The sequence below is a fragment of the Eurytemora carolleeae genome, unplaced genomic scaffold (genome assembly GCF_000591075.1).
Source record: "Eurytemora carolleeae unplaced genomic scaffold, Eaff_2.0 scaffold791, whole genome shotgun sequence".
Classification (NCBI taxonomy): domain Eukaryota; kingdom Metazoa; phylum Arthropoda; class Copepoda; order Calanoida; family Temoridae; genus Eurytemora; species Eurytemora carolleeae.
In genome coordinates, this window is record NW_019396691.1 from 117,010 (window position 1) to 138,388 (window position 21,379).

At 32.2% G+C, this 21,379-nt stretch overlaps 2 protein-coding genes across 7 annotated transcripts in view; both read right to left on the reverse strand.

Moving 5' to 3' along the window:
• The window catches only part of LOC111707438 (ubiquitin-conjugating enzyme E2 N), a gene marked incomplete in the record, with an annotated part of 10,369 nt that extends 8,402 nt beyond the window's left edge, over nucleotides 1–1,967 (reverse strand). Inside the window, 2 exon segments of the mRNA XM_023480551.1 lie at nucleotides 806–919; nucleotides 1,506–1,967. Of these exon segments, the coding sequence (XP_023336319.1) occupies nucleotides 806–919; nucleotides 1,506–1,535 (144 nt within the window).
• LOC111707436 (histone-lysine N-methyltransferase SETD7) overlaps nucleotides 1–19,567 on the reverse strand; it is a 31,282-nt gene extending 11,715 nt beyond the window's left edge. The window contains exons 1-19 of one of the 6 annotated variants that reach the window (XR_002766433.1): nucleotides 19,474–19,567; nucleotides 18,890–18,957; nucleotides 18,484–18,580; nucleotides 18,051–18,132; nucleotides 16,187–16,243; nucleotides 16,057–16,103; nucleotides 15,582–15,657; nucleotides 13,590–13,650; nucleotides 10,459–10,528; nucleotides 10,205–10,242; nucleotides 8,734–8,807; nucleotides 7,341–7,395; nucleotides 6,984–7,061; nucleotides 6,685–6,729; nucleotides 5,723–5,818; nucleotides 5,346–5,422; nucleotides 4,829–4,873; nucleotides 4,282–4,348; nucleotides 3,400–3,583 (exon numbers count right to left, since the gene is read on the reverse strand). Coding sequence is in view for 5 of the 6 variants with exons in the window: in XM_023480546.1 (XP_023336314.1) it covers nucleotides 3,464–3,583; nucleotides 4,282–4,348; nucleotides 4,829–4,873; nucleotides 5,346–5,422; nucleotides 5,723–5,818; nucleotides 6,685–6,729; nucleotides 6,984–7,061; nucleotides 7,341–7,395; nucleotides 8,734–8,807; nucleotides 10,205–10,242; nucleotides 10,459–10,528; nucleotides 13,590–13,650; nucleotides 15,582–15,657; nucleotides 16,057–16,103; nucleotides 16,187–16,243; nucleotides 18,051–18,112 (1,068 nt within the window). In the remaining variant the exon portion in view is untranslated. The other 5 variants (XM_023480546.1, XM_023480548.1, XM_023480549.1 and 2 more) reach the window with 5 other exon arrangements.
• Between the last annotated feature and the right edge of the window lie 1,812 nt (nucleotides 19,568–21,379).

Below are 21,379 nucleotides of genomic sequence, written 5' to 3' on the forward strand. Positions count from 1 at the left end.
CCTAAATATATTATCTAATTCTTCACTCCACCCTAAATATACAATGTTATTATTTATACCACCCTAAATATATAATCTAATTCTTCACTCCACCCTAAATATACAATGTTATTATTCACTCCACCCTAAATTTAAGATATAATTCTTTACTCCACCCTAAATATATGATCTAATTCTTCGCTCCATCCTAAACTTAGTATTTAATATTTCACTTCACCGTCCGTAAAAATTAATTGTTTGCTCCACCCTAAATGTCAAACCTATTTTTTCACTTCACCTTTCTTACAAATTCATCATTTTTTTTTTTTCATTGTAAAACTTTCAAGTTTACACATAACTTAACTGATTTTTTAATTCACCCAAAAAATAAAATATAATTTTTCACTTTCTCTTGAATAAAAATTCGAATTTTTCCCAACACCCTATATATAACACCCTACATAGTAAATAAAATTTTTCGTTAACGCTAAATATAAGATCTTATTTTACACTTCACTCTTCATAAAATCAAATATTTACTTTAGTTGAAAGGGAGTGATCAGTTAGCTAGATTTAAACTGGACACTAAATAATAAATATTAGATTCAATATTAAACTTAAATTTTAATAGAGATGCAAAATGTTCAATTTCCAATGAAAACCCAAGGATATACTTTTATTTTTTGCTCATTGGGTGTTTAAAAGTACAACTCTAAATTGAACGTTTATTTCTTTAAATTGAGGTTCCTTTTAAGTGGGTCCCTGATGAGAACTATCATGGACTCTCGCCTCGGAACTACCGACTCAGTTGACTGGAAAGACCTACCTCGAATGGACTACCGTCTGGACCTGCGACCACAACGTGAAAATATCTTGCGTTCCCGTCATCAGGAACAGCGGATATCCCAGGAACGGGTTCCTGCATCAGACGCTGAGTTTCCTAAATTATTTCATTATATAAATTACAGTGATAAATATTTTACAGACTCCCACCCTCCTCCTCCCTCCCGTTAACGGAGGAAACGATGTTTGCAGATTGAGGAAGAATTTAATTTCTAATAGACAACTTTTTTTAATACTTTTAAGGGACTGTTCGCGTCATTTTAAGTGAAACTCCATCCAAAGATGAAATTGCCCGATACACAATGCTAACCTCGCTACCTGTATCAATCATCAAAAGTAAGATATTGTCATTTTCCTAACAATTCCTGTATGTTTTCCCGCAGTAGAAATGTGCAAGTTACTTAATAAAGAAACCGCCATTCCATTGATAATGATCAGTTTTCCAAATTAAAAACATTGGTATCTTAATCGTTTAAAGGTACCATTGTGAATCGGGCATTGCCATTTTTGCCTTTAGGGTCACTTATAAACAATTCATTTAATCCTAAAATTACATAATTTTATACTCAATTCAGAGTTAAATCATAAATACTTGTAATGAGAAAAAACTGTGTTTCAAATTATTGTTTCAATACAATTACACAATTTTGCAACAAAGAAAACGTTAACAAATATTGAAATACCTTAATAATACGTCTAGGAAGGTTAGCCATTATTCAGTCTTTGGTTTTTATTCCTATCAATTCATTCACAAGTACATACAGATGAAAATTCTGAAAATATTGTTCGTGAAATAAAATATTATCTTACAAGTGACCTCGAGTTCCCTCAACCAGTTCAGCCTACTAATAATTCCCCCTAAGGTGAGCACTGCGTCGAAGGCCGAGCGTACCTCAGGAATTATAATAGGCTAAATTGGTTGAGGGAACCTGTCCTAGCAGCAGCGCTCGGCCCGGAAATTGTCTTAGTCAAACCTTACTCTGAATTGCAACGATCATATTTTTAGTAGTTGAAAATAAAAATTGCGTTCGTTTGACGTTTCCCAATAAATTATACTTATGATTTTATAACTAAAAGGACGCTGCGGCCACATGACCTATTATAACCATTTGTAACATGAGATCCATGTACAAAATTGATAGAAGGGGGAGGGGGTTCCTAAAATCGTTCTCTAGGAATTTACCAGGGGGGGGGTTTAATTGTAGGATATTTTTTATGGAGCACTTTATAGAACCATAACGACGGCTCAAGTACAAAAATTGGTAGAATTAGGTAGAATGACAAAAGGTAGAATGGCAAGAGGTAGAACATACAACAGGAAAATTTTTCCTATTTTTATGTTACAATATGTTGGGTTAGCTGTCGTTGTTAAGACAATTTCTGGGTTGAGCGCTGCGGCTAGGATGGGCTTTTGGTCCGAGGGCTGCGGCTTCTTAAATATTGAACAATGTGCTGTCTCTTATCTTCTTTTGGGTGGGTTAGGCTAGGCTAAGTTTAGAAAATTTCTGGCTCGAGCGCCACGGCTAGAACAGGCGCGCTATTACAGTTACAACATTTAAATAAAAAGCGTGAAATTAAAATAAACAGTCAACATTTAGAGGCTGCAGCGCTTGGCCCCCTAGTCCATCCTAGTCGCAGTGCTCGGCCCAAATATTGTCTCAACAAACCCTAACCCAACATAACGTATCATTTTTGTGACTGTCTACTTTTTGTAGCAGTCGCTCCATGCTTAATTCTAACGAGAAATGCAGTTTTGGGAATTTTTCAAAAAAGTTTTTTCAGATTTTCCTGAAAAAATGAAAAAAATTTTGCTTCTAAAAAAATTGGAAAATTCTACATTTTGAACGTTCTAGCTTTTAAATTTTCTACCTTTTGATCATTCTATTTTTTGTTTTTTTTTATACCTTTTGTCATTTTATGTTTTATAATTCTACCTTTAGTACTGGAGCCCTGAATACCTTACGGAACCTTTCCTGAAGCTGTTCAGAATTAAAAACCATTGAAAAATTAAAACTGATTTTCAAATATATTTTCAAATAGTATTTTAGATATGGAATACGGGACAATTTTGTCAAATGTAAATTGATTGGAATGATCTGGAATAATCGTCCCGTTAACCTTTTTTTTAGCAAGCTCTGTGAAGCATCTCTAGGAGGTAGATTTATTCTTAAGTCAGTCAAGAAAGGTTCCGCCATCAATTTACGAAAGTTTTTAAAGGTTTACATATAAATTTTAACTGCTTCAGAAAAGGCTCAGTAACTTGGCAGGCCTATATGGGACCTAAGTGATCCGAAAAAAATTGAAAAGCATTGAATTGATGTATAATCATATGTTTGTAAAAATATCATGATATTGAAAGGTTTTTGAATTTTAAAAGGTCGGATATTGAACATTTAAAGAATATATCCGTTTCCTCTGCAATACTCGTTATTGAGATACACCAAATAATAAAAAATAAGAAAGAATGATAGAAATGTAATCCACTAAAAAAATTAACACATGGTTATATACTTCTTTGATCACGGAGAACTTACAATATTTCAAGTTAATTGTTGGTTTTTATTTCAATGAACAAATTTGCCACAAATTTGTTTCAGTCTTCATCCTTTTTCCTTTCCTAGATTCTACTTCATGTATAGTCCTACTTCTCTTCTATTTCTTTTCGTTCTCCATATTTTTCTTCTTTTCCTTCTTCTTCTTCTTCTTCCTCTACCGCTTGTTCTTCTTCTTCTTCTGTTGAAGCTCCGAAAGGGGTAGGTACCTTAAAAAATTATATTAATTTATAAAACATATTGAAATTTCATTAGGCTTTTTGGTAAAGGGGATGGTGGAGTTGGCACATTTGATGTAGGGGGGGGGGGGCCCTGCCTTCATTTTTGGTTCAAATCTTCCAATTTTTTGGGTGCGCGCCTAATTAGGGTTCGAAATTCCTATAATAAAATAAAATTGAACTTTAATGACCTCTAATGACCTCTAATGACCTCTACTGACCTCCACCAATAGAAAATATTTCAACTATGGCTTAATGCATATCAAACGAAAGCTGGGAACCCAGGGAATCCAGTAGCAGCAACAAATCCAGTGTTTTACCTTCTAATGACCTCTTACGACCTCTCATGACCTAAATGACCTCCAAAAATGAAAATGTTTGAACTATGGCTTTATGCATATCAAACGATATGATAAAATAATGATTATTTATTAAAGTGATATACTGTATAGTAAAAACTAGCTTGTGAACTCAGCTTAGTCTGGAAACAAAATTTACTTTAAAAGAGTCCACATTTTCAACTAAGAACTTTGAACCCAATCTAAGAACATTACCGTGGTTCTACCGATTTTCTCAGTCTAAATTTGAGGCAAATCGGTTAAGGGGTTCATAAGTTATGATCGGAAATACAAAAAAAAAAAACAGAGAGTACTACTTTTTATATATATAGTAAAAGTAGAAACTATAACCTGTAATATTAGTGAGGTTGGAAGTGGAATCTTTTTAAATGAAAGATCATAATGTCGGTCCATAAATCTAAATATTTGATGCTATGAGAAAAAATCTAAAGTTTCAAATACTTTTTGTGTTCATTTGTTTTTAGGGGTTCTTTGCAGATACTTTAAGTCTTCACCTCTCCTCCCTCCTTCATCTTCCTTCCCTACCTATCCTTCATCTTCCTTCCCTACCTATCCTTCATCTTCCTTCCCTCCCTATCCTTCATCTTCCTTCCCTCCCTATCCTTCATCTTCCTTCCCTCCCTATCCTTCATCTTCCTTCCCTCCCTATCCTTCATCTTCCTTCCCTACCTATCCTTCATCTGCCTTCCCTACCTATCCTTCAGCTTCCTTCCTTCCATATCCTTCATCTACCTTCCCTCCCTATCCTACCTTCCCTCCCTATCCTCCCTTTCCTCCCTATCCTTATTCTCCCCTCTAATATAATTTCCTTTTCCTGTCGTTCCCTACTCCTGTAGTCTGTTTTATTCGTCTAATCTGTATTTGATTCAATTTATACCTTTCAACGTCCTGTAAAGTCCAGTGCTTGTCTTCCATTAGATGCCTGGAGCAGAATTTATCTTATGCATTATTGAGATTACACAAACGGAAATAGAATCTGCAGCAGGGTTTTTTTAGTTTTTTTTTCATTATAAAATTTTTTCTCAAACCGATGATATTTTTATTTTTATTGAAACAGGAGCAAGGGGTTGAAGTGGTGCCCCTTTCCATTTCTTCCTCCTCTCTTTGGATCCAAATTCTTAAAAATCAAATGATATAAGCTATAGAAGCTCTCCCGCCGTTGTTGCGACCCAAATATATTCAGAGGGTAGGGTTTTGAACGATCCAATCGAAGAGAATCTACTGTTTCGTGGAAACCCTAGTGAGGGATTGCCCCCCCCCCTTATAGCTACCACTGTAAAGATGCAATATTTGTTTTGACGCTGGGAGGTATGGAATTAAAAAACTTAAAGTATTTTCTAAATTATATTATTAGAATACTTTTCATTGGACAAAGATATGTTTGTTTTCTTTACCTTAACCAGAGTATTCTATACCACTCAGGAGCTGTAGATAGTTCTATATTATAGTTTACCAATATCTCCTCTCCAACCTGTAAACAAACAAGGTTAAAAGGGAGTGTCTGGCTAGACATGGTAGTTGAGCTAGGAATGCAGCACATTGTAGAGAAACTTTTTAGGAATCATTAGAGACCCATAACATGATGTCAGATGTACAATTGCGGATGCCCTGCAGCAGGTTGTGCCGAGCCACAACCTGCCTGGGAGCTACCGCCAAAGAGGATTTTAAAGATCGATTTTGTGCTTTTACTTAGAAATTATACACCGTACAAACAACTCGTAGGTTTCAATTATGATTTCTAAAGAAAGTTTTTTTGATTCTCACTGTATACCTGGATATCTTGTTTAGCAGATATGGCTCGGATAAGTCCAAATCTTGGATGTTCAAAGATTGACCATTCACTGTTTGGAGTAAAAGAATGGTTGGCCTGACAAAATAAATTAAGCTATGAGTAAAAGTATTTAGTAAAATGGGTCTTTTTACAATGCTAAATTTGGGGGGAAGGCAACGCAAATGTCGTTTTACCTACGACCCGCAAAATGGGATTTGCGGATTGTGCTTACCCCTATGCCGTCCGACCCTCACCCGTTTTCCCATTCGGCAAAAAGACTGTACTCTTGTATTCAAATTATAGACGAGTGCAGCATTAATTTAGACATCCGCTGACTATAATCTTCTCAAAATAAGTTTTGGAACACTAACAAACAATGAGTTTTTAGATAAAATGTCGCGTGCAAGTCAATTAAAGAATATACTATAAACATATGACGTCATTTGCCGGTCGGAGCATATGCTTTAACTGAATTTCACACCAAACTCTGATATTTGTTTTGAAAAATTATTTTTTATTATGGTTTCAACACTTTTTATGCGCAGATTATCGACAGCCACTAGCTATAAATTTAACATATTAGATCAAGAGTAAATTATAAAAAAAACGCACTTTTTACTCTGGGTTGTCACAACTACTGCTTTACAATAATTGCTTAAAACTCCGTCGTAAAAGTAGGGTTTCCAGCAAACAAAACGTTTCGCAAGAATACGAACGAAAAAATGCGAACATTTTCGTTTGTATTTCACGAAAATTTCGCATTTCGCGAAAATATTTTCGCGAACATTTTTGCGGAATATGCGTCTGATAATCTTAAAATTTAGTCATTTTTGATGAATTTTCCTCTTTCGTTGGAAACCCTACACGGTAAAAGTAAATAATGGTAAAATTATTATTATGGGTGAATTCGGGATTCTTTTTTACTAAAACTAAAACAAAAAACTTGAAGGTGATCNGCCTACCTTATGGGCTAATGTGGCACAGTAATTTGATATACAAATACAATCCTGAAATTGACATAAATTAAAAGGTATTTGATAATATAAATAAACTTTTAACTTTCTCCTCTATCTGAGGCCTTTTCTTTTCTTAAATTATCAAACAATAACAAAACAATTTGCGAATTTATTGCTTTTTTTTCGTAGATTTCGAAAAATCTAAAAATCGGGTCATCGTTTTATTAGATGAAAAGAGAAAAAAAAGATATCAAGACATTGGATTAACAAGTTAACACAATAAAAAGATAAAACATTAGAAAGACCTGAGGAATATCAAGATTAATAGCTGAGTTTAGTATTATCCTATAGTTAGATTTCTTATGTTTCGCTAACTGGTGCTCCTGAAAGATATCTGTAAATCTTCTTACTTGAATATAATTGAATCAGTCCTTCGAAGTTATTTGTCAAATTTCAATTAACATTAAATATTTGTGAAAAGTGTATTCTGAACATATTTAGAAATATATCAGTTGCAACAAATGCGGAGAGCAAAGTCCTTTGTAACTTTTATAGTACGACAAAGAACAAAGATGATATTCATTCTACAAATTTCTGGTTCTTACTGTATATATACTGGGTGAAATGGAATAGAATTAACATGACAGATAATTACATTTTACCTTTAATCGTATCCCTGCAAACAGAGCTACCACTGTTTTCTTCGGTATCTCTTCCCTAAATGAAAACCACAGTAAGACCCATTAAACTCTGGAATAGGAAGACGACATATAAAATGAATGATGTTATAAATTGATGATGTTTTCCTATAACAGCTTAAAAAATCATCTTGCTAAGTTAAATGAATTGTATGCACCGCACAATTGCGTGCTTCATGTTTATTGGACTTCTTAAACTCATATAGATAACTAGCTATAAAGATGGACTACTTAAACTCATATAGATAACTAGCTATAAACATGGACTACTTAAACTCATATAGATAACTAGCTATAAACATGGACTACTTAAACTCATATAGATAACTAGCTATAAACATGGACTACTTAAACTCATAAAGATAACTAGCTATAAACATGGACTACTTAACTCATATATATAACTAGCTATAAACATGGACTGCTTAACTCATATAGATAGCTAGCTATAAACATTACTTAAACTCATATAGATAACTAGCTATAAACATGGACTGCTTAACTCATAAAGATAACTAGCTATAAACAAGGACTACTTAACTTATATAGATAACTAACTATAAACATGGACTATTTAACTCATATAGATAACTAGCTATAAACATGGACTACTTAAACTCATATAGATAACTAGCTATAAACATGGACTATTTAACTCATATAGATAACTAGCTATAAACATGGTACTTAAACTCATATAGATAACTAGCTATAAACATGGACTACTTAACTCATATAGATGTAGAAAATACCTAAACTCCTTCTTAGTCTTTACCAGCATAAATGTGCTGTTTCAATCTATCACAAACTCTATCCTCTCCAGGTATATATGATCCATAAATAACAAGAGTCTGTGTTGAGCTGTCTGTATTTAGATATAAAAAGGTAAATAAATTGATTGCAACTAGTGTCAAGGAAATAAATAAGGTATATTTACGGGTTACAGAGATATAAATGATATTGGGTTTAATATTACATATATATCTAGATATAAACAGAACTCTTTCTATTCAACAGTTTTATGACTTTCCCTGTAGTAAAGAATCAGCCGCAGTGCTAGGGAAGGGTTGAAAAAGATCTTACTGGAAAATTTTTATTTTCATAAATTTCACTGGTAAAGAAATCTACGAAATTTTCAGGTACAGTTTAGAAGAATGCCATACAAATTTCACTAGAAGAGGATCATTTATTTGAAATACTGTCCCCGATTTGCCTAACATGACATGTACTGTACAGCTTGCTCTAGCGGCTTAATAGTCGATCAGGTACTAGAAATGTACCAGAGTGTTTACAGTGATGCTTGAGACAAAAATATAAACAAAAAAGGAGTCATGAAGCTTCAGAAATTATTTCTTACCTGGCGAAGAGACCATGTCCAGCCTGATCTAGTTTACTCATCTTCACTTCTACTAAACTTCTCTCCCAAGGATCCTAATTATTTTATTTTTTGTGAACACATTACGTACCATGTACGATCCACAACGGTACTTGGAAACCATTGCCTGATCAAGAAGAAAGGAAAAATTCATGATTGCTCATTAGAAAATTTTAATTTTTATAATAATTTTTCTATTACATTTTTCTAGATATTGCCCCAGAGACAATGGGATGATATTGTGAGTGTTTAAGCTAGAAAAACGAGGATATCTCACACATATTGATCAAATAAAGGTTTAAAGGGTACTGTTGTGAATCTACTCTTTAAAAGTAGAGTCACCAAAAGTTATTCGGACAGTCTTTATGTGGACACTAAAACAGCTGGCTTTGGCATACAAATCTACCTTTTTTTGTGCCATTTAAACTATAAATATATCTTTTTAAAATAGATATTCATAAGAAATTTAAAAATACATATTTTCCTGTAAACAAGAACATGATTTTAACCTAAACTATCTTTCAAGTTTAAATATTTATTTTTTAGAATAGTTTATTAAATATATATATCATTTGTAAACTTTACTTATGGAATTATGATGGTAAAATCACGTTTTAAATTTTCAAGCGTTCCATGTGCTCAAGTAAAAAGCAAATATATTCTTGGCTGGAAACTTTTGAGTCGCATAAAAAGATTTAAATCGATTCCATTGATTTTATTTGATTCGGTATTTGCGTGGAATTCACCCCCATGATCCCATCTCACTCTTGTTCCATCTGTTCCCAACTACCCAGCTATAGAATTAAAATCACTGAAAATTGCATCTATCTCTTTTGAAATTAATGTAACATTAGAAAAATTGACAAGTATATATAGAAGAGAATGTTGCTTTATGAGTCGAAATTTGTTCATCGATTTGATAAACGTTAACGTATCGAGGCTTACATTACCAGACAACTACGGAACAAGAAGACGACTTTCGGACTCAAGTTATCACTTAGATTACCAGACAACTACGGAACAAGAAGACGACTTTCGGAATGAGGAGATATATTTTCTTTACACTAGCGGAGCGTAGCAACCTCTTTTTATTAATCTGCAGATTAACTTAATCTTACATTAATATCTAGGAAAATGTATGAAATGCAACCAATCAGAGTGTTGATAGCTTAAACCGAATAGCAAATCAGAAGCCGTGAAATTTTGCAATCAATCAATGAGAGAATTCTCATCTGAATCCAGCAGGGATATCCAAAAGAAAATCAAAAAAAAAATCATAAGTGTTCTACAGAAACAGACACATTTAATTTATATAGACACTAGTAGAACTAGTTGCTTTGTAACGACATCATTTTCATGTTCCACAGTTTTCTAAATCTTTGTATTATGTATCTACATTTTGAACTCATGAATTATCTCTTTCATAAATTGGGAAATTTGATTCTTTAGTAACCTGGAGTAAGGGCTGTCTAGATATTCTCGTACTTGTAGCTGAATATAAAAATGTATTAAAAATTAACAAATAGAAAATGAAAAATAACTTGAAATAAAAGATATTAAAATTCAGTGGAATAAAACCATAAAAAGAACATAAAAATGATGGAACAAAATACATGTTATTAATTTATAATCAATCTATCAATAGATTGAACAATCAATATCAAATCAAATTGAATACTGTAATACTTTAATACTGTAATAATGTACCTGGATCAAAGAAGTAAATATCTTCACTTTTAGGTTCACTCAGTACAGGTATACATACTCCATCCACCTCCTTTACAAGGAATTATTAACAACATCCACCTCCTTTACAAGGGATTATTAACAACATCCACCTCCTTTACAAGGGATTATTAACAACATCCATCTCCTTTACAAGGGATTATTAACAACATCCACCTCCTTTACAAGGGATTATTAACACAATCCACCTCCTTTACAAGGGATTATTAACACAATCCACCTCCTTTACAAGGGATTATTAACACTATCCACCTCCTTTACAAGGGATTATTAACAACATCCACCTCCTTTACAAGGGATTATTAACACTATCCACCTCCTTTACAAGGGATTATTTACAACATCCACCTCCTTTACAAGGGATTATTAACAACATCCGTCTCCTTTACAAGGGATTATTAACAACATCCACCTCCTTTACAAGGGATTATTAACACAATCCACCTCCTTTACAAGGGATTATTAACACAATCCACCACCAATAAAGCAATTGTTAAAGTATTTTCCAAATAGATTATCAAAAACAATAGGCAACTGGCAACAGAGAAATGGACAATTCCAAGATTGAATTAAAAGTGTACACATTCTACGTTGTCATATTGTACTAGAATCTATTTTCATGTTACCTTTAAAGTGCAATTGACAACTTCTTAATTGTTGAAACTTTTATTAAAATTTTTATTTGAAAAATATAGATTTTTTTCTCAAAATAAAAAAATCTAAAGGCGAATTAAACATAAAGTAGAGGATTCCTGCAGTAAAGACAAGCAAGAAACGGCCTGTACAGGGTTCATAATTGATCAGATACAGGGTTACCCACAAAGGATGAGACTTCAGATACAACTTTACTGTTTTTATACAAGCTAATGAACAATAAGAACTCATATGGAAATTCCAAAGATTCTTAAATAAACATATTTGTTCAGTGTCAATTAATGATTGCGCATTTTTTTACCAAATTGTGTTGCCAAAAGGAAAAGTCAGGTTTTAAAGTGAATGTTCGTGAAAATCTCAAGATTAGGAAACAAGGGTATAGAATCAGATCCTTTATCAGACAAAAACGGTCTCAACGTGGAACAAAGGTAATATGAATGTTGCTAAACTAAAGGAATTGAGTCTTTGCCACAAACTCTGGTTTTCTTATCCCTAAATCTTTGCAACCCAATGTTGTATACCTTAGATATTTCAAACTGTGATTTATGTTGGATCAAATAAACTAAGTTTGAAATATACTTTGGGTTGCTCAGATATAGGGATTAAAAAATCAGATTTTGTTGCAAGGCCTTATTCCTTTTACTTGTTTATTACAGATTTTTAACACCAAAATTATGAACACGTCCTCCTCTGGACAAATTTGGGTCGCAAGTAGAAAGAGGGGTTAGGCCTCTAGCTCCTATAGCTCCTGTTATAGAAAAAAAAAATAATATCAACCAAGTTATGTTTTCGTTAACGATCCTTTTAAAAGTTTACTTACCGCAGACTCTTTAACCAAGCGTTGCCAAAATAGATCATGCATATAATTTTTTGGACTTTTTAAAGGTTACTTAAAAATCGTAAACGTTTTCAAAATTTAAAATTTTCAAATTATTTCCTTTTCTTTTACTACACTATACTAAACTCTGACCTTGGAAGAGAACGTATGAAAAAAAAACAAATAAAAAAACCAAGTTTTTATTGCTTTTTATCTCTTAGAATGATTATAATGCAAAGTTTAAAAAAAGCAAATATTCACAGAATTATACAATATTAAAATGTTGGATGTTTTACTAAAAGTTTTTTGAACGAACCAAAATTCCCATCACAGTTATTTGGAAACAAAGGAAACAACGCTTAATATCTTTTCGTACAGAGAATCCTTCAAAACATCCTAATGAGTAATGTTTAATCCCTACAGGGTTTCCCAAAACAGTATCGACAAGCTCTTGTTAGTATCCAGTATCGACAAGCTCTTATTAGTAAACAGTATCGACAAGCTCTTGTTAGTATCCAGTATCGACAAGCTCTTTTTAGTATCCAGTATCGACAAGCTCTTGTTAGTATCCAGTATCGACAAGCTCTTGTTAGTATCCAGTATCGACAAGCTCTGTTCTTAGAATTTCCAACATGTGGTCAGCCATTTAAAAAATCAAAAAAGGTTTTAAATTTTTTTTCCATATTTTGAAATAAACTAAAATTTCTCTTTTTCACCCTGCAATTTCTAAAGATTCAAAGGTAGTGAGAACCCGTATTTTGGAATTATTTAAGTTGCCTCCCATTAATTCTCATGTTTATTGAGACAGTTAAAATTGTAAATTCAAGGAAATATTTCGAAGAAAAAAAATATAGATTTAAATTAGGTAATATTATTGACCGTTACTTTAACCCTATTCCTGTAGTTTATTTTACATGAGGCTGTTGAAATTTTCTGACTTTTCCTACATACCCAAAGCCCTCCCTATAGGCCTAAAACCGGGCTTTAATACCTAACTGCCTGAGTCCTCAGGCACACTGCCTGAATGACTACTTTTTCCTGTAACAAACTAAATCTTTGTTTTGACCAACTTCCACTTGTCAGATTTTGATAAAATTTAGCTTTTTGGAAAGCCTTTGACATAAGGAAACGAATTGCACAAATTTTTCGAAAAAAATGCAAATTTTTTGCAAACAACATGTCAAAGGAAATTTGCACATTTTTAGTTTTTCTTGATTAAAAATCAGGTTATTTAAAATTTTGGAAAATTTTTTGCATATTTGAAATGGCATGGTCAAAAATGTATAATTTTTCATTTTTTGGACAATTTTTTTTTGCAAACATTTTTACTATATAACTGGATTTTGCGATAAAAAAATTTATTTTTGCAGATTTGCAAATTTTTGTGCAGATTCTAAAAGTAGAGCACAAGACCTTTCCATTGATGTATCATTTGTCATATTTGGACATCAAACATGGGATTTAGAGGGGGGGTCAAATTGATGACCCCCCCTAGCATATCCTGGTTTTCAAGTACCAGCAGAGATAGGGTTAAAACAGAGGGGCATGTCTGATTTACAACAATATCAATTGAAACCTAAATCTGAGCAATAATGTGGAAAATGAAGAAAGGAACTCTCACCTCACTAGATAGAATGGTAGACAGTTGAGCAGATATCATAACACCATCTTGAAAACTTCCCCTGTAAAAAATATATACAGTAGAACCCACATAACTACGGAAAAGGAAGACGGCAATTAATTAATCGTGTGTGTTTTTAATATGATATTAAACGTGCCCTTCGGGGTCACCGCTTCAGAAGTACATTTATTGCTTCTGAATAGAAATACATGATAAATAACGAGCGTATTAAAGGAAAGGAAGATATGTAGGTCTTCTCTGGTTCCAGGATCCAACTCTACTGATTTGCGGATTTTATAATCCTCTTTCGGAGATTTCATACTCTACTTCATTCTAGTTTTACCAATAGCACAGATACCAGCCTATACTGAGAAGATATTGGTTTGTGTATAATTGCTGTGTTTCAGGGTATTGGGCCATTAATCATCATAAATTGTCTTCTTTCTGTTACACAGTTTTATGGGTCTCAATGTAAATAAAACAATTATAATAAACTTGATATTCTTGTTTTGCATCGGAAAAGAAGCAGATTTGGAATACACAATTTTAAAAATGTATTATATTCTTAAAAGCTTTTCTAGGATCTAACATTTGTTGGACAAATATTAAAAAAAAATAAAGAACTAAAATTACGTGCTTTGTGAAAAGTTCTGCTGGGCTTTCATATAAAGTAATTGAAAAATAGATTTTGCATTAACAGATTAATATTTTGTATAAAACATCTATTCATGACGTCTAACAATAGAAATGTATAGAGGCGTATATAGTGCAGATTAGGGAGGATACACAGGATCAAACATAGTTTTTATTTTATAAAAATTATTTTATTTCATTTTTCTGTCTCAGGGTGCTTCACGCCCCTTCTTGTGTATTCATTATTATTTGTATTTTAGCCTTTAATGGCAAAAAGTTTCGTTTAAAACAATAACAAAATACTTTCAAATTTTTTTTCCATTTTTTTGGAATGCCAAATATTTTGAGATTTTAACTTTCTTGGGGGACAAAATTTAAAATTCTGGTTATTTAAGACTAAACAAACAATTTGGACAATTTTGGTTCAGCTGGTTTTTGGATGCAAGCAAGCTTTTCTCATGGTAATTTTCACACAGAGGGCTGGAAAGTTAAATGTACTTTAATAAAGCTACGAGGACATGTAGTTCTATATCCTTTATTTGGAACTTTTAAATGAAAGAGTGGGAGGAGTAACTCGGTAAATTATTAAACATTTTTGCATTGATAAAAATACTGTTATTAGTGAAGATTTAGAAATTTCAGTTGTCTAAGGCAGAGTTCTTGACATAAACATTTTAATGTATATATCTTTGCTACCTGATGGTGTACACCTTTGATATCTTAAACTGAAGTCAGGATTCACATATATAATATTGACCTGAGCCCGGTTCTGAAGTCAGGATACAACTAGATAATATTGACCTGAGCCCGGTTCTGTAGTCAGGATACATATAGATAATATTGACCTGAGCCTGGTTCTGTAGTCAGGATACATATAGATAATATTGACCTGAGCCCGATTCTGAAGTCAGGATACAACTAGATAATACTGACCTGAGCCCGGTTCTGAAGTCAGGATACAATTAAATAATACTGACCCGGCCATGAGTCTAGTTCTGAAGTTAGGATATATTTAGATATTATTAACCTGATGTCAGGACACATATAGATAATATTGAACTGAGCCCGGTTCTGTAGTCAGGATACATATATTTATGTAATAAATCAAGTTAGCTATGTGTAAAACTTTGTATTCGTAACATCGGGTTGAGCAGATAGAGTTGCTCGTGCTTGTTTGTACACAAAGTTTATTCGAAGATACTGGCTAGTTTTATTTCATATAATATTGACCTGAGCCCGGTTCTGTAGTCAGGATACATGTAGATAATATTGTCCTGAGCCCGGTTCTGTAGTCAGGACACATAGATAATATTGACCTGAACTAGTTCTGAAGTTATGATGCATATAAATAATATTAACCTGAGCCCGGTTCGGAAGTCAGGATACATGTAGATAATATTATCCCCTGTCATCTTTCCATCATGATCCAACAAGCCTGAAGTTGTACCATCATTAAATTTGTGTTCACTTTATTGTATTCTTTTCGGAATGTTACTATATTTTATTTTGTTATTCTTGATAATTCTTCCATTTTTACTTCATTTTTAAGCTCATCCTAATTATTTTAAAAATAGAATATAAATATGTATTTATCGTTTTTCTCTCGAAATTTTCTCTCTAGATAGATACGGAATTCTCTGTCATCCTTGCATCTTGAACTGTGAAATGTTTAAAGAGTCCTGTTGTCCACATTGCCTTCTTGAAATTACGCTTACAGTCCTTTTGTGCAAGATATAAAAAAGAAACGTCCTCAATCTTTTCTGCTTAGTTATTTTAATGCTGGATTAAATGTCACCATTATAGAAATGTTCCCTATGGTATAATAAGTACTCACCTATCAAATATCCCCCTCCTAGTTTTCCTTCGTAGGTCCATCCAACCCTCAAATAAAGGAAAAAAAATATTTTAAAAATCTAATAATTCTTTTGTATGAATTTTAAAAATGTTTAAAATGTTTTAAACACCTTTTGTTTCTTTGATAGCGGGTAAATTCCTTTAAATGATTATCTATACCAAACTCCCTGAAAATAGAAAAAATACTTTCACTTTTTAAATCCTAAAATCTTTTGTGTGACCTCGTATGACTGCTTTATTGAAGCTGAGCTGAAAACTTTAGAATGGTGGATATTGAGATCAATGCTTAATCTTCTTTTTTTTCTTGTATACTTGTTCTCCTCTTGTTATTAATCTCCAGATTGATTAACCGATCGGTATTAAGGATATCACATTCTAAAGTTTTCAGCTCTGAAGAGTTAATATTAAAAAAATTTGAGAAAAAAAATCATTTCGGAAAACAGTGGAAAACTACAATGAATAGAGAAAAATTATTTATTTTAGGAAAAAAAATGTAAAGTAACTAGCCTTAGAGGGCGCTTCGCGCCCATCTTCTAAATTAATTGTGAACATGTTCTCTTTGTGTACATCGTAAAACAAAACAAAAATAATTCGCGGATTTTCACAAAAAATTTCGTGGATTTTCAAAATTTTAAAAAATTTACTGAAGATCGAATTGTGATGGAGACAAATTTTTAAAATTCTGATCATTCATAAACCTTCCCTTGGGTCCCTAGATGTCCCACAAAAAATTTGGGCCCGATCGGTTCAGCCGTTTTGACGTTTATTGGATACAAACAGACAGACAAACAAACACCCAAACAGACAGACAAGCCAAATTTATATATAGATAGTGGATATATATATATATGTATATTATTTACATTCTTAGAGTTGGAACAAATAGAAAAGATGAAACAAACACTTTGTTTGACAACTGCAGTTTTTCAAAGTAAATTGTATGGGCACAACATTAAAAAAATTATTGAACTTTTAGGAATATTGATCAGCAATGCGTTGGCAAAATAGATCATGCAATAGAAAATATAATTCTGTAAATCCCGTTTTCACTTTTAAGTTTGTTTGAACACAAAGTAAACAAAGCATAGAATCTTTTTATACAGAGAATCCCAAAAAGCAGGAGACTGTGTTCTGTGTAACCAATACACTGTTCAGTAAGGGATGGATGTCTCGTTTTCACTTATTTAAAAAACGATCTTGTCGTTTTAAAACGAAGAAGGAAAAACGAAACGATCGTTTTTGAAAACGACCCTTAGTTATCAACCTTTATCGAAAACCCTTTGTTACCGACCGTTAAAGACGACCCTTTGTAAACGATTGTTTACAACATTTTTAAGACAAAATACATTTTTTGGTCGGAAAATCCGAGGTCAGAAAACATTTAAGTGTTTTCCCTCGATAAAAAAAAACATTTAAGACAACATTTATAACCTTATCTTAATGACAAAAAAAAATGAAATTAATGGCCGTAAAACTCAGATTCATAAGCGAAAATCAAAAACGATCGTTTTTTTTTTAACGATAGTGTTTAAACAAACAATTGTTTTCCATTTGATAGGATAAAAATTACAAATTAAATGGAACTTAAAGTAATCACTTAGTGAACAATTTCCATAAAGGTGGAAAAATCTACAATGTCCATTTAAGTTATTCAATATATTAGATACGCGTCATTTTTCAAAAACCTCTTTAAAAATAAATAATAACAAATTTTAAAAAGAATATTTTCGACGACCTCCATTTATTACTGGTTTTCTAGTCCCTTTAACCCTTGAAGATAAGAATTAAAAATTGTTCTAAAATTATCTGGTTTAAACATACTTCGACACCGATTCAACGATCAGAAAAAAAGGATAAAGCGAAACAAATTATACTTAGGTTTTATAAATCCGATTTATATAAAAATAACACATTTAAAAAATTTAAAAGATATAAAAAAATGTAAAATGACTAAAGATTTATGAATATTGCAACCTGAAGAATCCTTGTCTCTCTCCGTCCTTATAAACTCCTTCAAACCATTCTCCAGTCAGCATCTCTGTTCTAGCATATCCCTCTAAATATGATTTTAAATTGTTTTTTCTTCTTTGTATTTCCATAGAGAAAAGAAAAGAGGTAAAGCATACCTCAGATGTACATCTCGACATGTTTACTTATCTAACACTGTAAACATGTAAATAGAGTGGTAGTATTATTATCCTTTCTTTCTCTATGTGTATTTCTTAAATTATGAACAAACCTTGATTGTTTTGCTTTGTAATCAGTTAAAAACACGGGGAGGGCGGAGGGGGAGGGGGGAGAACTTGAAATCTTGAAAGGTTTAAGAATAAAAAGACATAACAAATCCTCAACTTAAAATAATGATATATCAATTCAAACCCGCCCCCTCCCCAGGTATGAAATCTACCTAGTTTTCCTCTTATCCAGGTTCCTGATATTTTAGCAATATCTCCGGGTAGATACCTAAACCCTTCTCTGTTCTCCAACCCATGAGAAAATACACCCTAGTTATAACACTACTAATAATAACTTTAATGAAAATAAAAATCATAATGATGATAATAATAATGATAATAAAAATAACAAGCTGAAGTGACAGGCATTGCCCTTTGAATTAAAAAAAAACAAATTTTGAAGAAAAAATACCCGGGCCGGGTTAACCCCGGGGTATATTTATAGGAGCGAAGAGCTTTATTATTTAAAGAAGATAAAAAAAATAATAAAATTTTAGAAATGAAAACCATAAAAATTTTAAATTTAAATTTACGATTAAGAAAAGTATCTTTTTTATGTTTAAACTTATTTATGTTTACCTGAAAAGTACCAGTTTTCTGAAAGTTGATTGTACCAGGACCGTGAGATTCTCCGTCATTGTCCAGACCTAAACATTGTATTCTTTTTACAACAAATAAACAACTAAGATATTAGAATATATATAGAGTGGACAGCAGGTACAAGATATTAGAATATATATAGAGTGGACAGCAGGTACAAAATATAAGAATACACATAGAGTGGACAATATACATAAGAATTTTTTCAAGAATACAATTATTGCAGTATTCCAGTTACACCTGGTCTGGAGATTTTCAAAATGTAGTCTATACCATTTTTGTATCTTCAAAATTGACGGGATATTGCAAACTTTGTACAAATTTGTATTTATTTAATGAATCAGAATAGTCTTAATATCTCATATCTTTGTTAGTTTTGAAGATACAAGAAATATATATAATATATAATATATATACAACGTTATTAAATGCTCGTCAGACGTACAGCTTCGTTTTTTTTTACTTTCTTTAACATGCATTAAATATCAGAAATCAAGGACGATTTCAAGTCGTCTCTCAATTCCTATGTTTATTGGGACACTCTGTATATATAGAAGATTTACCTCCTGAGTATTTACAGGGTTCTGAATCTAGAACAAGCGGCAGATCACAGACATTCCGACCACTGAATACATAAGTAAACAATTATTTTGTTATTTATTGGCATTAATTATAGTATGCCGAGTCCATTAGCGCCTTATCCAATCTGGGTTCAGTCATGTGTTTGTTGTCTATTCTGAACCAATAGAAATAGTATGGCGGTACCATCTATCTTTCTATCTAGCTCATTATCCAATTAGAGATAAATCCTTATATTGGCGAAATAACAGTAATTGAAAATATTTACTACTACTGAAACTATGGTGTTAAAGGGACTGTAAGCGTAAATTCAAGTGACCCTTCATGCAAAGATGACAAGATGGCCGAGACCGAATTCACCGGCATCCTCAAAAGTTTTTTCTGATAAATTATGAATTAGATATTTTTGTTTTAAGTTTATTTAAACTGTTTATTTTCATTTGTGGAATCTCTGCAGAAACGGCTTTTGCGCATTTCTTGCTTTTAAGTAACAATGGATAAATTATCACGATCAACCACTTTTTAAATCAGAAAAACAACGCCTTCTCCGACATTTGCGAACAGATTAATGTTTTAAGGGGTACCGTTGTAAATCGTGCATTGCTATCTTGTCCATGCTAAGTCACTCGAAGTTACGCTTACAGTTCCTTTAAATGCCCTCCTCGGCCCTAATCCTAAGTAATGCTTGTAGCGTGTTCCAATATCAATAATTTTTTGCGCGTTTTCAGGGCCCATGATAAAACCGATGAAACCTGTTTAAATGCAACAGAACAAAGTACAAACTACTGTTATTGTTTGTTTAAGGAGGTATACGGTTAAAGGAAGCGGGGTTTGTTTACGATCTTGGAGATACAGGGTTATTAAAAAAGGATGAGATTTTAATGACGAGCAGGAATTGTTTTTAAATACCAATGTGAAGGTTTAATTCGAACAATTGTGTAGTTTTTTCAAGTTTTGAAAAGATCTGGCAAAGATTTAAACAAGTTTAAATTGCAGGGTTCTATGAAAGAAAGAAATATGACAGAATTTTTATAAAATCGTCTCTGAACTCCTTTTTTGGGTAAACCTGTAATATGAATTAGGAAAGGTGTAGAACTATATAACCATAACTTTATTATAGACTGACAATATTTAATAAATATTACTCATCTAATAAGATAAATTATTTATTTTTTAAAAGATTTTTCTTGATATTCCGGATTCCCTCCTGCCCTACAATACTCTCCAATTGTGGTAGTCCGGTTTAAAACCGTATCCGCTTTGTCTCAACAAATATGAAATAAGATATTCACATTTTTTTCTTTAATAATTGGTAATTTTCAGTTGTGATTTCTCTGTAAAAATTACTATCAAATTTTGTTGGAGAAACAATAGAGAAACTGTCAGATTTTACCAGTTCTCAACAGATTTCAAACTATAAATACGGTGATAACTTCCATATTTGTTATCGTTAGTGGGTAACATTGTGAATCAGACATGACATGAACGTAGGGTCCCTTATGGTGAATCTACGAATCAAAACAAAGAATGAAGATATATAAGAATGAATCTATAGATACGGTGAGGATTGTGATGCTACGCCTCGATGAACAATATATAAATTTACTTCATGAACCATCAAACACAATTTACTACGCAGCAGTGTAAAACAACTTTAAATGTCACAATATTGAGGAAATGCTTTCCTTATATTATTGGTTTGTTTTTAGATTTGTCATGCAAAAAAATACTGCATTAATATTATTATTAATCAAATTAATTAAAAAATGTAAAAAAATAAAACGATAAAGGAATTGAGCTTTTGCCGGAAACTGCACTGATTTTCTATACCTTATCTATATATAAATTTGGCTTGTCTGTCTGTTTGTTTGTATCCAATAAACTTCAAAA